The 17,504-nt window shown below is 42.4% G+C and overlaps 1 protein-coding gene across 7 annotated transcripts in view; it reads right to left on the bottom strand.

Annotated features, from left to right (window-relative positions):
* The window catches only part of birc6 (baculoviral IAP repeat containing 6), a 164,058-nt gene that overhangs the window by 54,184 nt on the left and 92,370 nt on the right, over positions 1-17,504 (bottom strand). For all 7 annotated transcript variants that reach the window (XM_074676300.1, XM_074676302.1, XM_074676305.1 and 4 more), the window contains exons 63-64: positions 9,659-9,823; positions 9,270-9,441 (exon numbers count right to left, since the gene is read on the bottom strand). In XM_074676300.1, the coding sequence (XP_074532401.1) occupies positions 9,270-9,441; positions 9,659-9,823 (337 nt within the window). The remainder of the gene's footprint in view (positions 1-9,269; positions 9,442-9,658; positions 9,824-17,504) is intronic.

Raw genomic sequence — 17,504 nt, 5'->3', positions numbered from 1 at the left:
ACATACTTTCAAAGTCTGCCTATGCTTTATATTTAGCAAAATTAGTTGTATATTCTAAGAAATTATATAAACAGGCAGATACATACAACAGATGTGAGCAGGATATAACAGAAATGAGATGAGTAAGAACCTTCAATCCTTTCCAACAGGAAGGAGTCAGGCATAAACAGGAAAAGCACTCCAATAACTGCTCTTATATCAATGTTGATCACCTTTGGTTTTCTACCCTCATACCGGCTCCCAGGTCACCTTTCTATTTATTTAATTCGACTGCTTGCAGAAAAGCCTGTGGGAATAGAATCAACATTTTCATGGGTGAGTGGCAATAAATTGCAAATCCAGAAATCCACAGGGATGGAGTGGTAATAACGGAAGGTGGCAGCGACTTGTTTGGATTTCACCTTGTTCTGACTCTGGTAATATGACTCGTGATTGGGAATATTTTCAGTTAATGCATGTGATTTTGTAAACAGAATCTTAAACATGCCTGTCAGAACCACGAGAATCAGAAACGAAACAATCCAACGCACTGTGAATCCTATACAACCGCCATTTTTTCCACTTAGAGACGCAATTATTCAAAGCAGAGGCTCCCCAAACACAGTTGTGCAGCAAAGCAGGGATTGCCTTCTGTTGCACGTAGTCTCTATTGTATCAGGAGTGATGAATCATTACCAACCGCCATTCAGCAGGCCAGTCATGTTCAGATTACCCCCCCCAACATCATACTCACGCCCACTCAACATGAATGATGGACCAATATATCCATTATGTAAGTGGTGTCGCCTGCTGGAACTGAGATTAACTTTAAATCTTGTGTCTTGTCAAGTGAAAGGGGGCCCAGTTGTAGAACAGAAGTGATGAAATACTGAAAATGAAACAACAAAGAAAATCCCACACCGAATCCAGAAACCCTTTCAGTGTCAGAAAGCACCTGAAATCCAGCTTTTAATTAAGATAAATTAGAGGTGTGGTGACATTCAGAGGTATTACCTCTCATTAATGGCTTAGCTTCGTGTGATGAAACACCAGGCAACGGCAGGAAACTGTCATGTATCCCACAAGGCTTTGCCAAGACACAGATGATTAATGTGGAGCAACGTGTGAGGTTGACAGGACTGGGAAGCTCTGGGTAGTGAAGGAAACAGCAGCTACAATGGATGAGGTAAGACTATGGAGGAAATAAAAGGTGTATGAGGTAGGGATGAAGATTGACCAGTCACGCTCTTAACTGTGCTTTAAAACATCACAGGTAATTCATTGTGAAGGCTCGTCTGTCAGAGTCTGATTGAGTTTTCATGATGGACCCTGTTTTCGTTTTGAGCTGCAATTACTGCATTACACTAACGCAGAGGCAGCACTGAATGTGAATCAGCGTGGTGCAGAGGGAAAGCTGCTGAAGGTTGTGTTTGAAGATCCAAAAGCAACACACTGATCTCCAAATGTACAACCAGTGGAGGGATTAATACGTTCATACAAGACAGATGCTAATTATACACTGATGGACCTCATCAAACTCGATGAGTAAATCTGTTTTTGTTTCACGTCTTTGTTTGTGCCTGGTTTCCCATCCACTTTGTCTGCCTGTGTGTTGTGTTTACTTTCTCTGTGACACCATCCAAATGCAAAGCGGTACGTTTGATTACTAATAAATATCAAGTGTAGAACAGACTCAATTACAGATAGGGCTGCAGCTATTGAATATTTTAGTATTCGAGTATTCTACTGAAAATCCCTTCGATTTAATCGAGTAATCGGATAAAATACATTTTTGTTTAGTTAAAGAACAGTTATTTTTCAAATGAAAAATTTTCTCTTTAAGAAATAGAGTTTTCTGATACAGCATGTCAATAAGAGCACTTGCTTTGGTAGCTCCAAAATTTGTAAACACACTTTGACACATTTTCTTGTGCCTTGTACACCTCATCAAATGTTGCGGACCCAAATGGCACCAGTTTCACAGAATGACCCATTGGTCTCCAAACTCCAGAAAAGAAGCTAGATTTGTTGCTAGTTGCTATTTTGTATAAGAGGTAGCTTGAGGGGTCTAAAAACTCTCTTAATATGGCCTCAGCTCTATTTGAAATACCACTCTTTGATCTTTTTTAAAATTAAACGATTCCTCGAGGCGGAGAAAATTACTCGAGTATTTTTGGTAATCGAGTACCTCGAATCATTCGAGGAATCGTTTCAGCTCTAGTTACAGTATGCAAGAAGATTATCAAAAAGCTCAATAAACACAATAAACTGATAAAAAAAAATAAAAGATAGAAAATGTTGGCAAGAATATTGACTGAGGCAGACGGAAATGTGTAAAAAAAAATATATATGGGACACATGAATAACCATTTTCATAACCTGGGGATGGGATTGCAAAAGTGATATGTCTATAATGAATAAACTCAATATGTTTCCAGCTGCAGCAGATGACATTTTTAGAGGAGTATCCCAAAAAATATGATGAAATGAATGATAGCATAATAACTGTGAGACTAATGTTACACAGTCTATGAACATACAATCAAGATCTCTCCCTGTCACCCCAGTTCAGGGGGGATCAGAGACAAGCTTCAATCTTATTTCCTGAGGAACTGTAAAGGTGACTTCGAAGCACACTGAAATGAAAGACTTAGGGATCAAAACAGCCTTAAGTTCTGTTCAGACCTATCTTTCATTGAATGACATAATTGATCTATGGAAAACGGCTGAAATATTTTTATTTAGTACTCAATTAATCACCAAAATAATCAATAAACTGCTCAATTACTGAATTAATCTGTTAGTGCAGCCCCAGTTCAATGAAGGGCCCCAAGGTTTCTTTGTTTTCAAATGTGGCTGAAGTAAATGAGCTCCTGTTTACACAACTTTACTACAAACTTTAATTCCAAAGTTAGAGACCATCCTTTGGATTTAACTTTAGTGGCGAAGCATTAAAATATGTTTTACTCAACGGTTTCTGCTCTCCAAGGAACCCACAAGCCTCCTCATCTCCTCAGATTTGAAGGAGAAAATGATGATGATGATGAAATAGAGGAATGAGCGAGTCTTTAATGACCCTTGTGTCTTAATGGACACAGTGGAATATGTTTAATGATGCTTGGTTCAAATGTATTGGTACAGTAATGCCCTCTAAAAGAGGTATGAGCTCAGGTATGAGGGAAGAGGAGGAAATTCATCCTTAACTAATTGATAGATTTATTGTTTCATAAAGTAAATGCTATATACGTTGATTCTTTGGCCACTGGGAGGAGCTGTTGGGAGATGTTGAGGCATCATGGAAGCAAACAAAAGAAACAGAGCAAAGGTATACAAGTTATGGTCTGAGAGCATTATGCTAGTGAGTATTGTAAACAGTTTATGAACAAAAAAAACCACTAAATTTTGATGTGAAGGCCAAGAAAAGGCTGCAACATGTTGTCAATGACCTACAGCTCTTCTGAACCACCATGAGCAGCTCTCCAGAAGGTGGTCTGAGAACCCCCATCTTTCATTTGACTTGATTCCCCTAGCTTTAATTGTCTGCGTGCAAAGGCCAGTTAGCCGAGTGTAATGTCATCTGTTATTTAACAGAGTGTTTAATGCAAAGATTTCAAGGGACAATGTGTTACCATTAATGCTCTGCTTCAACAAAGCATGCAGCAATACATAATCAAACAAGGGGCTATAAACTTCATATTGCGCACACACACTCACACTCACACATGTAAGCGTGTGTCAGAGGCGTTCACCAGATAATGAGGAGCAATTACAACACTCACAATGCTTTTTATCAGCTGTTATTTAATTATGAGACCAAGGGCACATTAGCACACATCAGCATGCACCCTGAGAGATACTCCTGCACACTGAAACGCCCCGGCAGCATCAGGCACACAGAGGTGGCACACACTCTGCTCCGACAGGCTCTGGGCTGATAAGTGACAGCATACAATGGTAATGAGAGGGTAGGAACACTGACGCTAAAATCCCCACATATCGTCCAAATTTCTCAAGACAGAGCACAGGAACAAACTCATTTGAAACAGTGTCTGTTCTCTTTTCTCTGTCTGGCTCACTCCTATTACTGATAAAAGATTTCAACCCCTGATCACATCAGCTGTGTCCAGTTTGAGGTAAAAAGCAAAGAACTTCCAGAGTCCAGGCACTCTTCAGTAGTTTCTGCCCAGAAAGTGTTTTTCAAGTAGACTTGAACTGATATTGGCTTGACATCTAGTTGCAATATAATATCCAACCATTTTTTTTTTTACAACACCTGTGGTTCATCACCTACTTGTGATTAGCAGTATTTTTGATTTTGCATGTAACTTGCTTCAGTGCATTATATCCCCATTTGTGAGAGCCTGTGAGACAAAGCACTGGGATGAGGACACTTCTCCTTACATGTAATCATAGTGTCCTGAACTAGAGATACACTGATCCAATTCATTGGGCTGATATAGACTGAAGAAGTCTAAGTGGATCAGTGTCAGTGCTAAGGGAGGAAAGTAGTGATCGACTGTCCTAGAAATCACTAACTGATTTGTTCGCCTCTATTTTACTTAATTGGCCATTTGCATGTAATGGTGATGGATGGAAACTTTCCTCTGTTGATTCTAGGTTTTTTTTTTATGTCAAAATAACAACCCCTTCTTTAATTCAGGTTTGGGACCATTAAAAGTGACCCAAAATAAACAATCTGGCCACATTGGCAGGTTTGTGTGTGGGATTTAATGTATGCAATCTTTTGCTCTGGCTGCAGCTGGGAGAGACCACTAAGTGAGCCAGGAGGACCGGTCTGCCTGTGAGTATTTTGAAAGGGGGGAGGGGTCCACGGCAGTTGCTGCTAGTTTGGAAGAGTAGTATCAACACATTCTTTCATGTAATAGTGCCCAAACTCAAAAGAAAGGCGCTTGGTTCATAACTACTCGCTTTTTTGAAAAGAGTGGGTAGAGGGGTTTGAAAACTCTAAATATAATGACACAGTCCCCAAGTTGGCTACACTGGGTTTGATATCGGAAACATAGAAACTATAGGACAGATCTACTCAACTCAGTTCTATGCTCTTTTGTATTTACAGAAACCATGTGCATGAACTACATCATCCACACCAAACAATTTTTGCATCAGTCTCACCCTTATACTCAGGAATGGAGCATGTTCGGTTTATACTGGTTTCAAATCAGATCAGTGTCATTGTTAGCTAAGATATCGTCCAGATATCTGTGTTGGTATCAGGACTTACAGAGTTGGATTGGTGCATCTCAACCGTACAGTTGAGGGTAGTTGTAAATCATGACACTCTTTAGGGTTGTGTTTTGCTAAGAACCTCATGATTCGATATTGATTCAATTTGATATTGATTTAAATGCTTTGATTTTCGATTTTCATGCCTATGTGGACATATGTGGTAGGCCTGTGTCAACTCACGTTTTGGAGCAATAAAACAACCCAAACGTCAGACTTTAGAGTTGAAGGAGCTGGCTCTACGCTGCTGCTGGCTTTGGTTGCCATTATTGTTGATTGGTCTCATGGGGCCCTTGTCCATACAACACACAATAACATGCACAGCACCACTCACTTACCAGGAGGTGAATCAATTCAGAGGATTTGCTTAATGGACACTGAATTAGGTGAGGAAATATTGCGATGCATCGATTAATCAATATTTGAAGCCAGCCCTAACACTGTCCACTATACAACTATAGTTGGGGGTATGCAACAAATGTCAAGACAGCATGCTGCCAGAGACATAAGAAGAGAATATTTCGGTACTATCTCCATCCATTCACCCTGGACTGATGTGACTGAATATGTGGATGTAGCTCTGACAATCAATCCTCTTTCACTCTGTAAGCCCGTCTGCAAGACACTTTAAATGCTTACTCATAGACCTCACATTGTTGAGGTGGACTCTGGGTCCATCCAGTTATTTTCCTTCACTGTTTTCATGTAAGATTAATGAAAACCTCCTAAAATTTGTCATTTGTCTCTTAAAGGCACAATTCAAAGGGGGAAGAAACCAGACTTTCTCCTGCAGTCGTCCTTCACATCCTCCTGTGTTTGCACTGAAGCAGTGTTTGTAGTTAGATTTTGCGCACTCGCTGCTTCTAAAGTGTGAAACCAGCTGCAGCCAGACAACAAAGGGTCAGCCCAGAACTAATAACCAGCAAGTCCCTGAGGAACTGGGGCAGGATATAAAGCAATGGACTGACCTGACCTGAACGGTCCACTGTGTACTGAGAGCTTTGATGGAGGCTTATTGTCTGAAAAAGCAGACTGAAGAAACAAGGGATTACCAGAGGATGTGCAAAAGAGCTGGTTAAAGCTGCACCACACCACTTACACCTCCACAAAATTTAAGCCCCAGAATTACACCATGACAGCATCATATCTCAACGCTGAAAGGCCACCAGCTCTAAGGATATCCACAAAGGACAATGCTCCTTTATTGCTCTAAAAGTCATTTTCTGAATATTAATTACAACAACACCATGACGGCAGAAGAACTGACAACAATCACGGATATAACAATGGTTTTCTACTTAACTCCTCATCTCAAGGTGTCACTGCCAGGCTCAGGTTTATTTAATTTACACCACTGGGACTGTGTTTTTAAAGAACAAGACATACACAACTCTCAGCTTCAGACACAGAGGCTAGAGCTCCATCTGCTGTTTTGTCAAGCGAAATCTACAACCACCACCAAACTTAAACACACACAGCTTTTTGTAAGAGGCTTAAAAGCTAAAACTTGAGCCTACAGACATGTCTGAGGCCAAAGACAGGTCATCTAAACAAAACGTCTCAGCATTTAAAAAGCCACTGGCTGCAGAACTTCACGTCATGAGCAGAGCAGCAAAAACCAGCAGCGACAGGAAGGTACCAGAGCACAGGTGTGACAGGGTGAAAGCCTCACTGAACATGAAGCAACAGGACGAATGAAACTATGCACAAACTTCAGAAAGTGTATTCTGCTGCCATGGCAAAACACAGGATGGATATCAGAGGTTCCTGCTGACAACACCTGGGCAGGCCCAATTTTCAGCCAAGCAAGCATAATGGAAACCATTTTTAAAAGAGTGCCATCAGCCACCAATGAGCCAGACACAGACAAAGAGGTTCTTCAGTGCCTCCCCTGTGCCAATTCTGTGATTTAAGTGAAAATTTAAACCTTCCCACATTGCTGTTGTGTAAGTTAAGATCATCTGATTGCTGCTGATGTCATTAAAGGTGCCGTAGGCCGGATTTAGCTAGTCAATGCTAATTTTTTTGTGTTTTCTTTGAATTAAATGTTTGAACTACCGCGAGGTCGCAGCATTTCCATCTGTCTTTTTTTATGAGCTGACAAGGATTCTCTACCGCTCCAGGTATCATTGACCAATCAGAAGAGCCCCTGAGGCTCTATCCTGATTGGTCAAGGGGCGGCGCTTCGTCCTTCATCGCGGTTGGTTGTAAAGCTCTTTGTTCTCATGAATGCGCATGAGGAAGTCCTGGCTCGCATATTTACCTGCCTTGTCGGACTTCCAATCCCAAAAACACCAAGGAGTTGAACGAGGACAGCACGAAGAAGAAGAGGGAGAAGAAGAAGAAGAGGGAGAAGAAGAAGAAGAAGAAAAAGAAGAAGAGCAAAAAGAAGAACCATAAACTCGTGTGTAAATTTCTTGTGGGAGGGCGTGATGTCAGCAAACACAGGACAGGTGGGCTGTGCTGGTTTTCAAATCACAATCTTACATGGGAAATCCTGCCTACGGCACCTTTAAATGTTGGATAATTTCAAGACACAATCATTAACAAGCCTTGTGAAAACGTCATAATAAAGTATTGAGTCAAATGCGTCAAATAGCCAGCTGAATTCCATCAAAATCACGGATGGATGCAGAAATGGTAGATGGTAGGAGTTGGGACAGAAAAAGCTGCTGTGTTTAAAGAGAGGAAAGCTATTAGTGAAGTGTGTTTGTGTTTACGTGTAGGATAACAGATTCAGACACAAGTTAAGGAGATCAAATTAGAACTGCCATAGGCTCAGCGTAACTCAGTAGGAAACAGTTAGGTTTAAATGGACGACTGTTTATAACAAGAACATGGGCACTCAGTTTTTCACAGTACAGAGTGTGGTACTTTTAAATCAAACTGTTATTTTTTATCTTTTCAGTTTTAAAGTCACTGTGCTCTCTCTCAACAAACTGTTTAACTCATTCGCTGCCATTGACGACTGTAGACGTCAATTTGATTACAACCATTTGATGTGTATAGAAGTAAATTATGTTTTTTAGCAAGGGGAGGCGGGGTCTGGTGGAGCTTGTCAATCAATATCATGACAGTAAATTACTGTGGGTGAGAGCAGTGCGCTCTTTGGATGAGAGATCAGCATGGATATGAGGAAAAGATGTGAGATGACAGAGACAAAGTGAGACGCTGCAAGTCAGAAAAGTTCAGGCAGCTCGCGCTTGAACTGAGGATGTGTTGCGGCAATTCAGAGAGAAAGTTTTTTCTGCTATTTGGATCAAAAACAGGAAGAGAGACATAGAAGAAGAGAGTCCACTCTTCTCAGGTAGTTTTGGTGTTTACATAGTCATAGAAAAATCTGTTATTTGGGTCTTGAAAGATAGTACAAGATGAATTGAAAATAGCGGGAAGCTAGTTATTTAAAGAGCTCATAAATGTCATCTGACTACCTCTTTTAGGTGGTCACCACCCGTCTTCATTTAGCTTGGTTTTATTCTTGTGTTTTTCCATGTTACAGTTTAAAGACTCAATTTAAACTTAAATATGAAAAAGTACAATGACTTGTTTTGTGAATAGTCACACAACTCTGACTGTTCAATCAGCTCATCAATTTTCTCGATGAATAAAAAAATACATAAGTTGTCTCTATTGAGGTGACAAAAAGAAGGGTGTGTAAGCCCAGTGGAGTCTAGGTGAAGCTACTCTTGGAATGTCAGTTCTTTTAAGCCTTTGATTATCTGTTGGTTTCATAACCTCTTTCTATTATCACAGGAGTGTAACCAGTCAAAGCCCTCTTCCTGTTATTTCAAAAAGTAAATGGCAAGTGACAAAAGACAGTCTGCAGGGATTGTTTTTGTTAGAAACACACCCCATCTTTCCTCTCTGCTTTTCAGTCATGCTTTTCTGTTGAGATGAAAAGCATAAAACTCTTCTCCTCAGCCAACCAGCAGCAGCCCATATTAAATGCTGGCCACATACTGGTTGCACTGTGAGCTGTTCTCTGGATGCCACAGTGCTGCCTCTTTTACTTAGTGTGTGTCATTTGTAAAAAACAGCGAGCTTACCTGAGTCGTTGCGTAGGTAGGAGGACATGGCAGGGATGAGGCAGGACTGGCTCAGCAGCTCCTGCAGCACTGCTGGCAGAGCTGAGCTGTTGTGAGCTCTGCTGTCTGCTGAAGAGGCATCAGCGCTGTGGCAGCTGCTGGAGCCTGCTGGGTTGATGTAGCTTGCCAAAACCTGGGGAGCAAAACAATGTAGTCATACTATGACACAAGTTGCTACAAAAAAAGGCCTTGATGGACACAAACTTTGGATCAGCTAGCATGTAGCAGGGCCAAACTAGGACCATCCCTGTCTTTAACCAATCTGTGAGTATTACATACCTGGTTATGGATCAACTACCCACTCTGATCCATACTATTGTTTAGAAGGATTAACAATTATGCAGATTTACCTGCAGAAGACAGGTGACGTGCTCCTCCTCTAGCCGCTGTTTGGTGAGGGCTTGCTCCACATCCCAGCCCGAGGCTGTAGATCCAGTACCAAAACCAGTTCCTTTGGCCCAGTATAACTGCTGCTCCTCACTGGTACCCCCACCATGACAACTGGACATCTGAGGCTACAGCCAAGAAACAACAAACAAGGTTAGAAGGATGCAGATTCTTAAAAAAAAAAAAAAAAAAACTTTACAGCATAAACTAAAACACAGAGGCACCTCCCGTTTAGCCCTAAGTGTGAGGCTGAGCAACAGTTAAGTGTTGAAGGCTGCTCCCCCTCACATCGCAGTGAGGAGGCCCTCCAGCTGCTCAGGAGAAGAAGGTGTTACAAAATGCCAACCATCATACAAGAGGTGGGTGACATGACTACTCCCCAAAAGTAAAGCCAAAACACTTAGAAACCAGTACTTTTCACAAAGCTTTGCTCCTCCAACTTCACAAATGCACTGCAAAAACTGAAATCTTATCAAGTGTTTTTGTCTTATTTTCAGAAGAAAATTCCCTTTTAGACTCAATATGAGCCAAATTCACATGACCAATCCAGAAAAATGTCTTGTTTAAAGTTATTTAAGGACAAAAATAAGGTCTGAATTGCTCGTAACCAGTAAAAAAAATCTGCCAATGGAACAAGAGAAAAGTTACTTGTATTAAGACATCATTCTAGTCTCAAGGACATTTTCAAGCAATTTTTTCTTGTTCCATTGGCAGATTTTTTTACTGGTTACAAGCGATTCAAACCTCATTTTTGTTCTCTGATAACTTGAAACAAGACATTTTTCCGGATTGATAAGTTGAAAGTGGCTCATATCGAGTATAATAAGACAATTTTTACTTAAAAAAAGACAAAAACACTTGATAAGATTTCAGTTTTTTGCAGTGTGGAGACATGGGATAAACTACAGAATCAAATTAAAGCTGCAAGCAGCGTTAGACGGGTCCTCGGGCTCCTGCCGGTTTTCCCTCCAATGTGTCCAACAAAATGAGACGAACATTTTCGCGTTTGTTTCATCTCTCTATGACATTCCTAGCCCCAGTTAGGGCTGTTTTGGTGTGTGTGGGGTGGAAGTGAGCCTAATGGCTCTGAGAGAATATTATGGGATGTCGGGGAGTCAGTTGATACCATGGCAACGTATCCTCTGCTAAGCTGAGTGACATCACCAGCTGCTGCATGGAATACCTAATCAGTGTGTGTCATCATCACAGGAATGCAGCAGCCCAAGGGGAGGATCAAATACCCCCAAAAAAAGGAACAAACATCTCATCCTGTAGGCCAGAATTTTGACCTAATCTGTGTTAAAATATGGATTTCTTGTATGAAATTCCGCGAGGAACCCAACCATGTCATTTTCAAAGCTGTGCGACTTTTCCTTTTTTGGCCAGAGGCCCAACTGCTCAGCGAGGGCTGCTCCCCCATCTGTTAACATTGCGTGGTCGTCGACTTTGAGGGCTCGCCATTCAAAAACCGGGCCCGAAACAACAACTTCCCCCACAACTTTTGTAGAGCAGGGTCTGGTCTGTTATGTGAGCCAATTTTCATGCCAGTACCATTTTTGGTTATTGACAAGTTAATGTTTGTAGAAAGGCTTAAAATTCAGAAAACTCTTATTTTGGCGGGCAAATTGCTGGCTTCCTGTTGGAGCTACGTAAAAATACCTCCTATATTTTTTGTGCGTCTCAATGAGAGGAACGTTTTGATGTTGGTTTCATGTGTCTACGACATTCCTAGCCCGAGCTAGAGGAATTTTTGTGTGTTTTTGTCTGTTTTTTAGAGGTTTTTTGGCTCTAGGGAGATTATTATGGGATGTCGGGGGTCATGTTTAGTACCAAATCGCAATTTCTCGGGATTGTGAGGTGTGTGCCAATTTTGGTGAGTTTTCGAGCATGTTTAGGGGGTCTAATTTGCGTTCTCGGGGCGGGTGGAATAATAATTAAAGCTGCAAGCAGCGTTAGACGGGTCCTCGGGCTCCTGCCGGTTTTCCCTCCAATGTGTCCAACAAAATAAGACGAACATTTTGGCGTTTGTTTCATCTCTCTACGACATTCCTAGCCCCAGTTAGGGCGGTTTTGCTGTGCATAGGTGGAAGTGAGCCTAATGGCTCTGAGAGAATATTATGGGATGTCAGGGAGACAGTTGATACCATGGCAACGTATCCTCTGCTATGCTGAATGACATCACCACCTGCATGCGTGGAATTCTAATTAGCGTGACACTAGTGTGACTAGAGGCTGGAGGGAGTTTTTATCAGGCATCTAATGTAAAGAAATCCTCACAGAGTCCACAATTTTACCCCAATCTGTGTCAAAAATATCATGTTGATAGGAATTTTTGTCAGGAATCCATTTTTGGCATTTTTAAAGCTGTACGAGTTATACTTTTTTCTCTAGAAGCCCAAATGCGTCACAAGAAAGATGGAAGAGTGCTGGAAATGGATTTTTTATTTATGAGAAACGTCCATACTACTTGTCCTGTAGGTCACAATGTTGGCTTAATCTGTGTAAAAATATCATGTTGTTGTAGGGGATTTTGTCAGGAATCCAACCATGTAATTTTTAAAGCTCTATGACTTTTAGTTTTTTGTCTAGAGGCCCAAATGCGGCACTAGTAGAATGTGTGTTTTGACCTGAAATTTGTTCTCCTCATCTGCTAACATGGAGAATTCCTAATTTGGCTGAAAGCGGTCGGCGACTTTGAGGGCTCGCCATTCGAAAACCGGGCCCGAAACAACAACTTCCTTCACAACTTTTGTAGAGCTGGGTCTAGTCTGTCATGTGATGGTAGTCTCAAACCTGTACCATTTTTGGTTTCAGAGGAGAAAATTTTTGCAGAAAGGGTTAAAAAAAATTTTTTTAAATTTTGTGAGGCAAATAGCCGGCTTCCTGTTGGAGATAGGTCCAGGGTAGCAGCGTATGATTTTTGCGTCTCGATGACACGAGCGTTTTGGTGTTGGTTTCATCTCTCTACGACATTCCTAGCCCGAGCTAGGGCCCTTAGCGTGTGCCTAGGTGGCGCTACAGAGCTTATTATGGGATGTCGAGGGTCATGTTTGGTATCAAATCGCAATTTCACGCGATCCTGATGTGCATGCCAATTTTGGTGAGTTTTCGAGCATGTTTAGGGGGTCTAATTTGCGTTCTCGGGGCGGGTGGAATAATAATTAAAGCTGCAAGCAGCGTTAGACGGGTCCTCGGGGCTCATGCCGGTTTTGCCCTACTATCATGGTATTGGCCCCACTGTGTCCAACAGAATAAGACGAACATTTTGGTGGTGGTTTCATCTCTCTAGGACATTCCTAGCCCCAGTTAGGGCTATTTTGCTGTGCATAGGTGGAAGTGAGCCTAATGGCTCTGAGAGAATATTATGGGATGTCAGGGAGTCAGTTGATACCATGGCAACGTATCCTCTGCTATGCTGAAGAGAAATAGCCGACTTCCTGTCTGGGAAAGGTCAGGGTGTCAGCAAGTAATTTGTTCGTCTCAATAAGATGAACATTTTGATGTTGGTTTGATTTCTCTAGGACATTCCTACTGGCTGCTATGGCTGTTTTAATGTGTCAGAATGTGGACAGAGGGAATATTATGGGATGTTTGGTATTATATTGAAGAGTTTGATGCTTGAAATGTGTGTACTGATTTTGGTGAGTTTTTGAGCATGTTCAGGGGGTCTAATAAGCACTTTAATGGAGGAGAGAGTCATTGTTGCCTCTGCTGAGTCATGTGACCAGCTGTGTGGAACTCCTAATCAGTGTGTGACATCATCACAGAAGTGCAGGAGGATCAAATTCCCCAAAGGACAAACTTCTCATCCTGTAGGCCAGAATGTTGACCTAATCTGTGTAAAAATATGATTTTCTTGAAGAGCGTTTTGTGAGGAATCCAACCATGTCATTTTTAAAGCTGTGCGACTTTTACTTTTTTGTCTAGAGGCCCAACTGCTTCACTGAAGCTCCTCTCCCATCTGTTAACATTGCGTGGTCGGCGACTTTGAGGGCTCGCCATTCGAAAACCGGGCCCGAAACAACGAATTCCCCCACAACTTTTGTAGAACAGGGTCTGGTCTGTCATGTGAGCCAATTTTCATGCCGGTACCATTTTTGGTTATTGACAAGTTAATGTTTGTAGAAAGGCTAAAAATTCTAAAATCTCTTATTTTGGCGGGGAAATTGCCGGTTTCCTGTTGGAGATAGAGCCATAGTGACCCCTGCCTTTTTTGTGCCCCTCAATGAGAGGAACGTTTTGGTGTTGGTTTCATCTCTCTACGACATTCCTAGCCTGAGCTAGGGCCGTTTAAGTGTGTTTTTGAGAGGTTTTTTGGCTCTAGAGAGATTATTATGGGATGTCGGGGGGCATGTTTGGTATCATATCGCGATTTTTCGCAATTGTGAGGTGCGTGCCAATTTTGGTGAGTTTTCGAGTATGTTTAGCGGGTCTAATTTGCGTTCTCGGAGCGTGTGGAATAATAAGAAAAAGAAAAAAGAAACGCAGCAGGAACAATAGTGCCCTCGGCCTTCGGCCGAGGGCACTTTCTAGCTTGCTAGAAAGTGCCCTCTTCCGTAGGCCGAGGACCCTAATTAAAGCTGCAAGCAGCGTTAGACGGGTCCTCGGGGCTCATGCCGGTTTTGCCCTACTATCATGGTATTGGCCCCACTGTGTCCAACAGAATAAGATGAACATTTTGGTGGTGGTTTCATCTCTCTAGGACATTCCTAGCCCCAGTTAGGGCTGTTTTGGTGTGTGTGGGGTGGAAGTGAGCCTAATGGCTCTGAGAGAATATTATGGGATGTCGGGGAGTCAGTTGATACCATGGCAACGTATCCTCTGCTAAGCTGAGTGACATCACCAGCTGCTGCATGGAATACCTAATCAGTGTGTGTCATCATCACAGGAATGCAGCAGCCCAAGGGGAGGATCAAATCCCCCCCAAAAAAGGAACAAACATCTCATCCTGTAGGCCAGAATTTTGACCTAATCTGTGTCAAAATATGGATTTCTTGTATGAAATTCCGCGAGGAATCCAACCATTTCATTTTCAAAGCTGTGCGACTTTTCCTTTTTTGGCCAGAGGCCCAACTGCTCAGCGAGGGCTGCTCTCCCATCTGTTAACATTGCGTGGTCGGCGACTTTGAGGGCTCGCCATTCAAAAACCGGGCCCGAAACAACAACTTCCCCCACAACTTTTGTAGAGCAGGGTCTGGTCTGTTATGTGAGCCAATTTTCATGCCAGTACCATTTTTGGTTATTGACAAGTTAATGTTTGTAGAAAGGCTAAAAATTCTGAAAACTCTTATTTTGGCGGGCAAATTGCTGGCTTCCTGTTGGAGTTACGTAAAAATACCTCCTATGTTTTTTGTGCGTCTCAATGAGAGGAACGTTTTGATGTTGGTTTCATGTGTCTACGACATTCCTAGCCCGAGCTAGAGGAATTTTTGTGTGTTTTTGTCTGTTTTTTAGAGGTTTTTTGGCTCTAGGGAGATTATTATGGGATGTCGGGGGTCATGTTTAGTACCAAATCGCAATTTCTCGGGATTGTGAGGTGTGTGCCAATTTTGGTGAGTTTTCGAGCATGTTTAGGGGGTCTAATTTGCGTTCTCGGGGCGGGTGGAATAATAATAAGAAAAAAAAAGAAACGCAGCAGGAACAATAGTGCCCTCGGCCTTCGGCCGAGGGCACCTTCTAGCTCTGCTAGAAGGTGCCCTGGCTCAGGCCGAGGACCCTAATTAAAGCTGCAAGCAGCGTTAGACGGGTCCTCGGGCTCCTGCCGGTTTTCCCTCCAATGTGTCCAACAAAATGAGACGAACATTTTGGAGTTGGTTTCACGTCTCTATGACATTCCTAGCCAGAGTTAGGGCTGTTTTGGTATGCATAGGGTGGAAGTGAGCCTATTGGCTCTGAGAGAATATTATGGGATGTCAGGGAGTCAGTTGATACCATGGCAACCTATCCTCTGCTATGCTGAAGAGAAATAGCCAACTTCCTGTCTGGGAAAGGTCAGGGTGTCGGTGTATTTTTTTTTATCTTAATGAGATGAACATTTTGTGTTGGTTTGATCTCTCTAGGACATTCCTACTGGCTGCTATGGCTGTTTTAATGTGTCAGAATGTGGACAGAGGGAATATTATGGGATGTTTGGTATTATATTGAAGAGTTTGACGACTGTAATGTGTCTGCCAATTTTGGTGAGTTTTTGAGCATGTTCAGGGGGTCTAATAAGCACTTTAATGAGGGAGAGAGTCATTGTTTCCTCTGCTGAGTCATGTGACCAGCTGTGTGGAACTACTAATCAGTGTGTGACATCATCACAGGAATGCAGCAGCCCTGGGAGTGGATCAAATTTCCAAGATGAAAGAACTACTCATCCTAGACCAGAATGTTGACCTAATCTCTGTAAAAATATGATTTTCTTGAAGAACATTTTGTGAGGAATCCAACCATGTCATTTTTAAAGCTGTGCGACGTTTTCTTTTTTGTCTAGAGGCCCAACTGCTTCAGAGAAGCTCTTCTCCCATCTGTTAACATTGTGCGGGCGGCAACTTTGAGGGCTCGCCATTCGAAAACCGGGCCCGAAATAACAACTTCCTTCACAACTTTTGTAGAACAGGGTCTGGTCTGTCATGTGAGCCAATTTTCAAGCCAGTACCATTTTTGGATATTGACAAGTTAATGTTTGTAGAGAGGCTTAAATTTCAGAAAACTCTTATTTTGGCGGGCAAATTGCCGGCTTCCTGTTGGAGCTACGCGAAAATACCTCCTATATTTTTTGTGCGTCTCAATGAGACGAACGTTTTGGTGTTGGTTTCATCTCTCTGTGACATTCCTGGCCTGAGCTAGGGCCGTTGAAGTGTGTTTTTTGGGTTTTTTGGCTCTATGGAGATTATTATGGGATGTCGGGGGTCATGTTTGGTATCAAATCGCAATTTCACGCGATCCTGATGTGCGTGCCAATTTTGGTGAGTTTTCGAGCATGTTTAGGGGGTGTAATTTGCGTTCTCGGAGCGTGTGGAATAATAAGAAAAAAAAAGAAACGCAGCAGGAACAATAGTGTCCTCCGCCTTCGGCGGAGGACACCTTCTAGCCCTGCTAGAAGGTGTCCTCCGCTCAGGCCGAGGACCCTAATAAGAAATTAAAGCTGCAAGCAGCGTTAGACGGGTCCTCGGGCTCCTGCCGGTTTTCCCTCCAATGTGTCAAACAAAATAAGACGAACATTTTGGCGTTTGTTTCATCTCTCTATGACATTCCTAGCCCCAGTTAGGGCTGTTTTGGTGTGTGTGGGGTGGAAGTGAGCCTAATGGCTCTGAGAGAATATTATGGGATGTCGTGGAGTCAGTTGATACCATGGCAACGTATCCTCTGCTAAGCTGAGTGACATCACCAGCTGCTGCATGGAATACCTAATCAGTGTGTGACATCATCACAGGAATGCAGCAGCCCAAGGGGAGGATCAAGTCCCCCCAAAAAAGGAACAAACTTCTCATCCTGTAGGCCAGAATGTTGACCCAATCTGTGTAAAAATATGATTTTCTTGTAGAACATTTTGCGAGGAATCCAACCATGTCATTTTCAAAGCTGTGCGACTTTTTTTTTTTTCTTAGAGGCCCAACTGCTTCACAGAAGCTCCTCTCCCATCTGTTAACATTGCGTGGTCGGCCACTTTGAGGGCTCTCCATTCGAAAACCGGGCCCGAAACAACAACTTCCTGAACAACTTTTGTAGAACAGGGTCTGGTCTGTCATGTGAGCCACTTTTCATGCCAGTGCCATTTTTGGTTCCAGCGGATTTAATGTTTGTAGAAAGGCTAAAAATTCTGAA

Source organism: Halichoeres trimaculatus, unplaced genomic scaffold (assembly GCF_033239565.1).
Source record: "Halichoeres trimaculatus isolate MK-OKI-2021-1 unplaced genomic scaffold, fHalTri1.1 fHalTri1_scaffold_8, whole genome shotgun sequence".
Lineage (NCBI taxonomy): Eukaryota > Metazoa > Chordata > Actinopteri > Labriformes > Labridae > Halichoeres > Halichoeres trimaculatus.
Note: the sequence above shows the minus strand (reverse complement) of the source record. Positions and strands in the feature narration are given on the sequence as shown.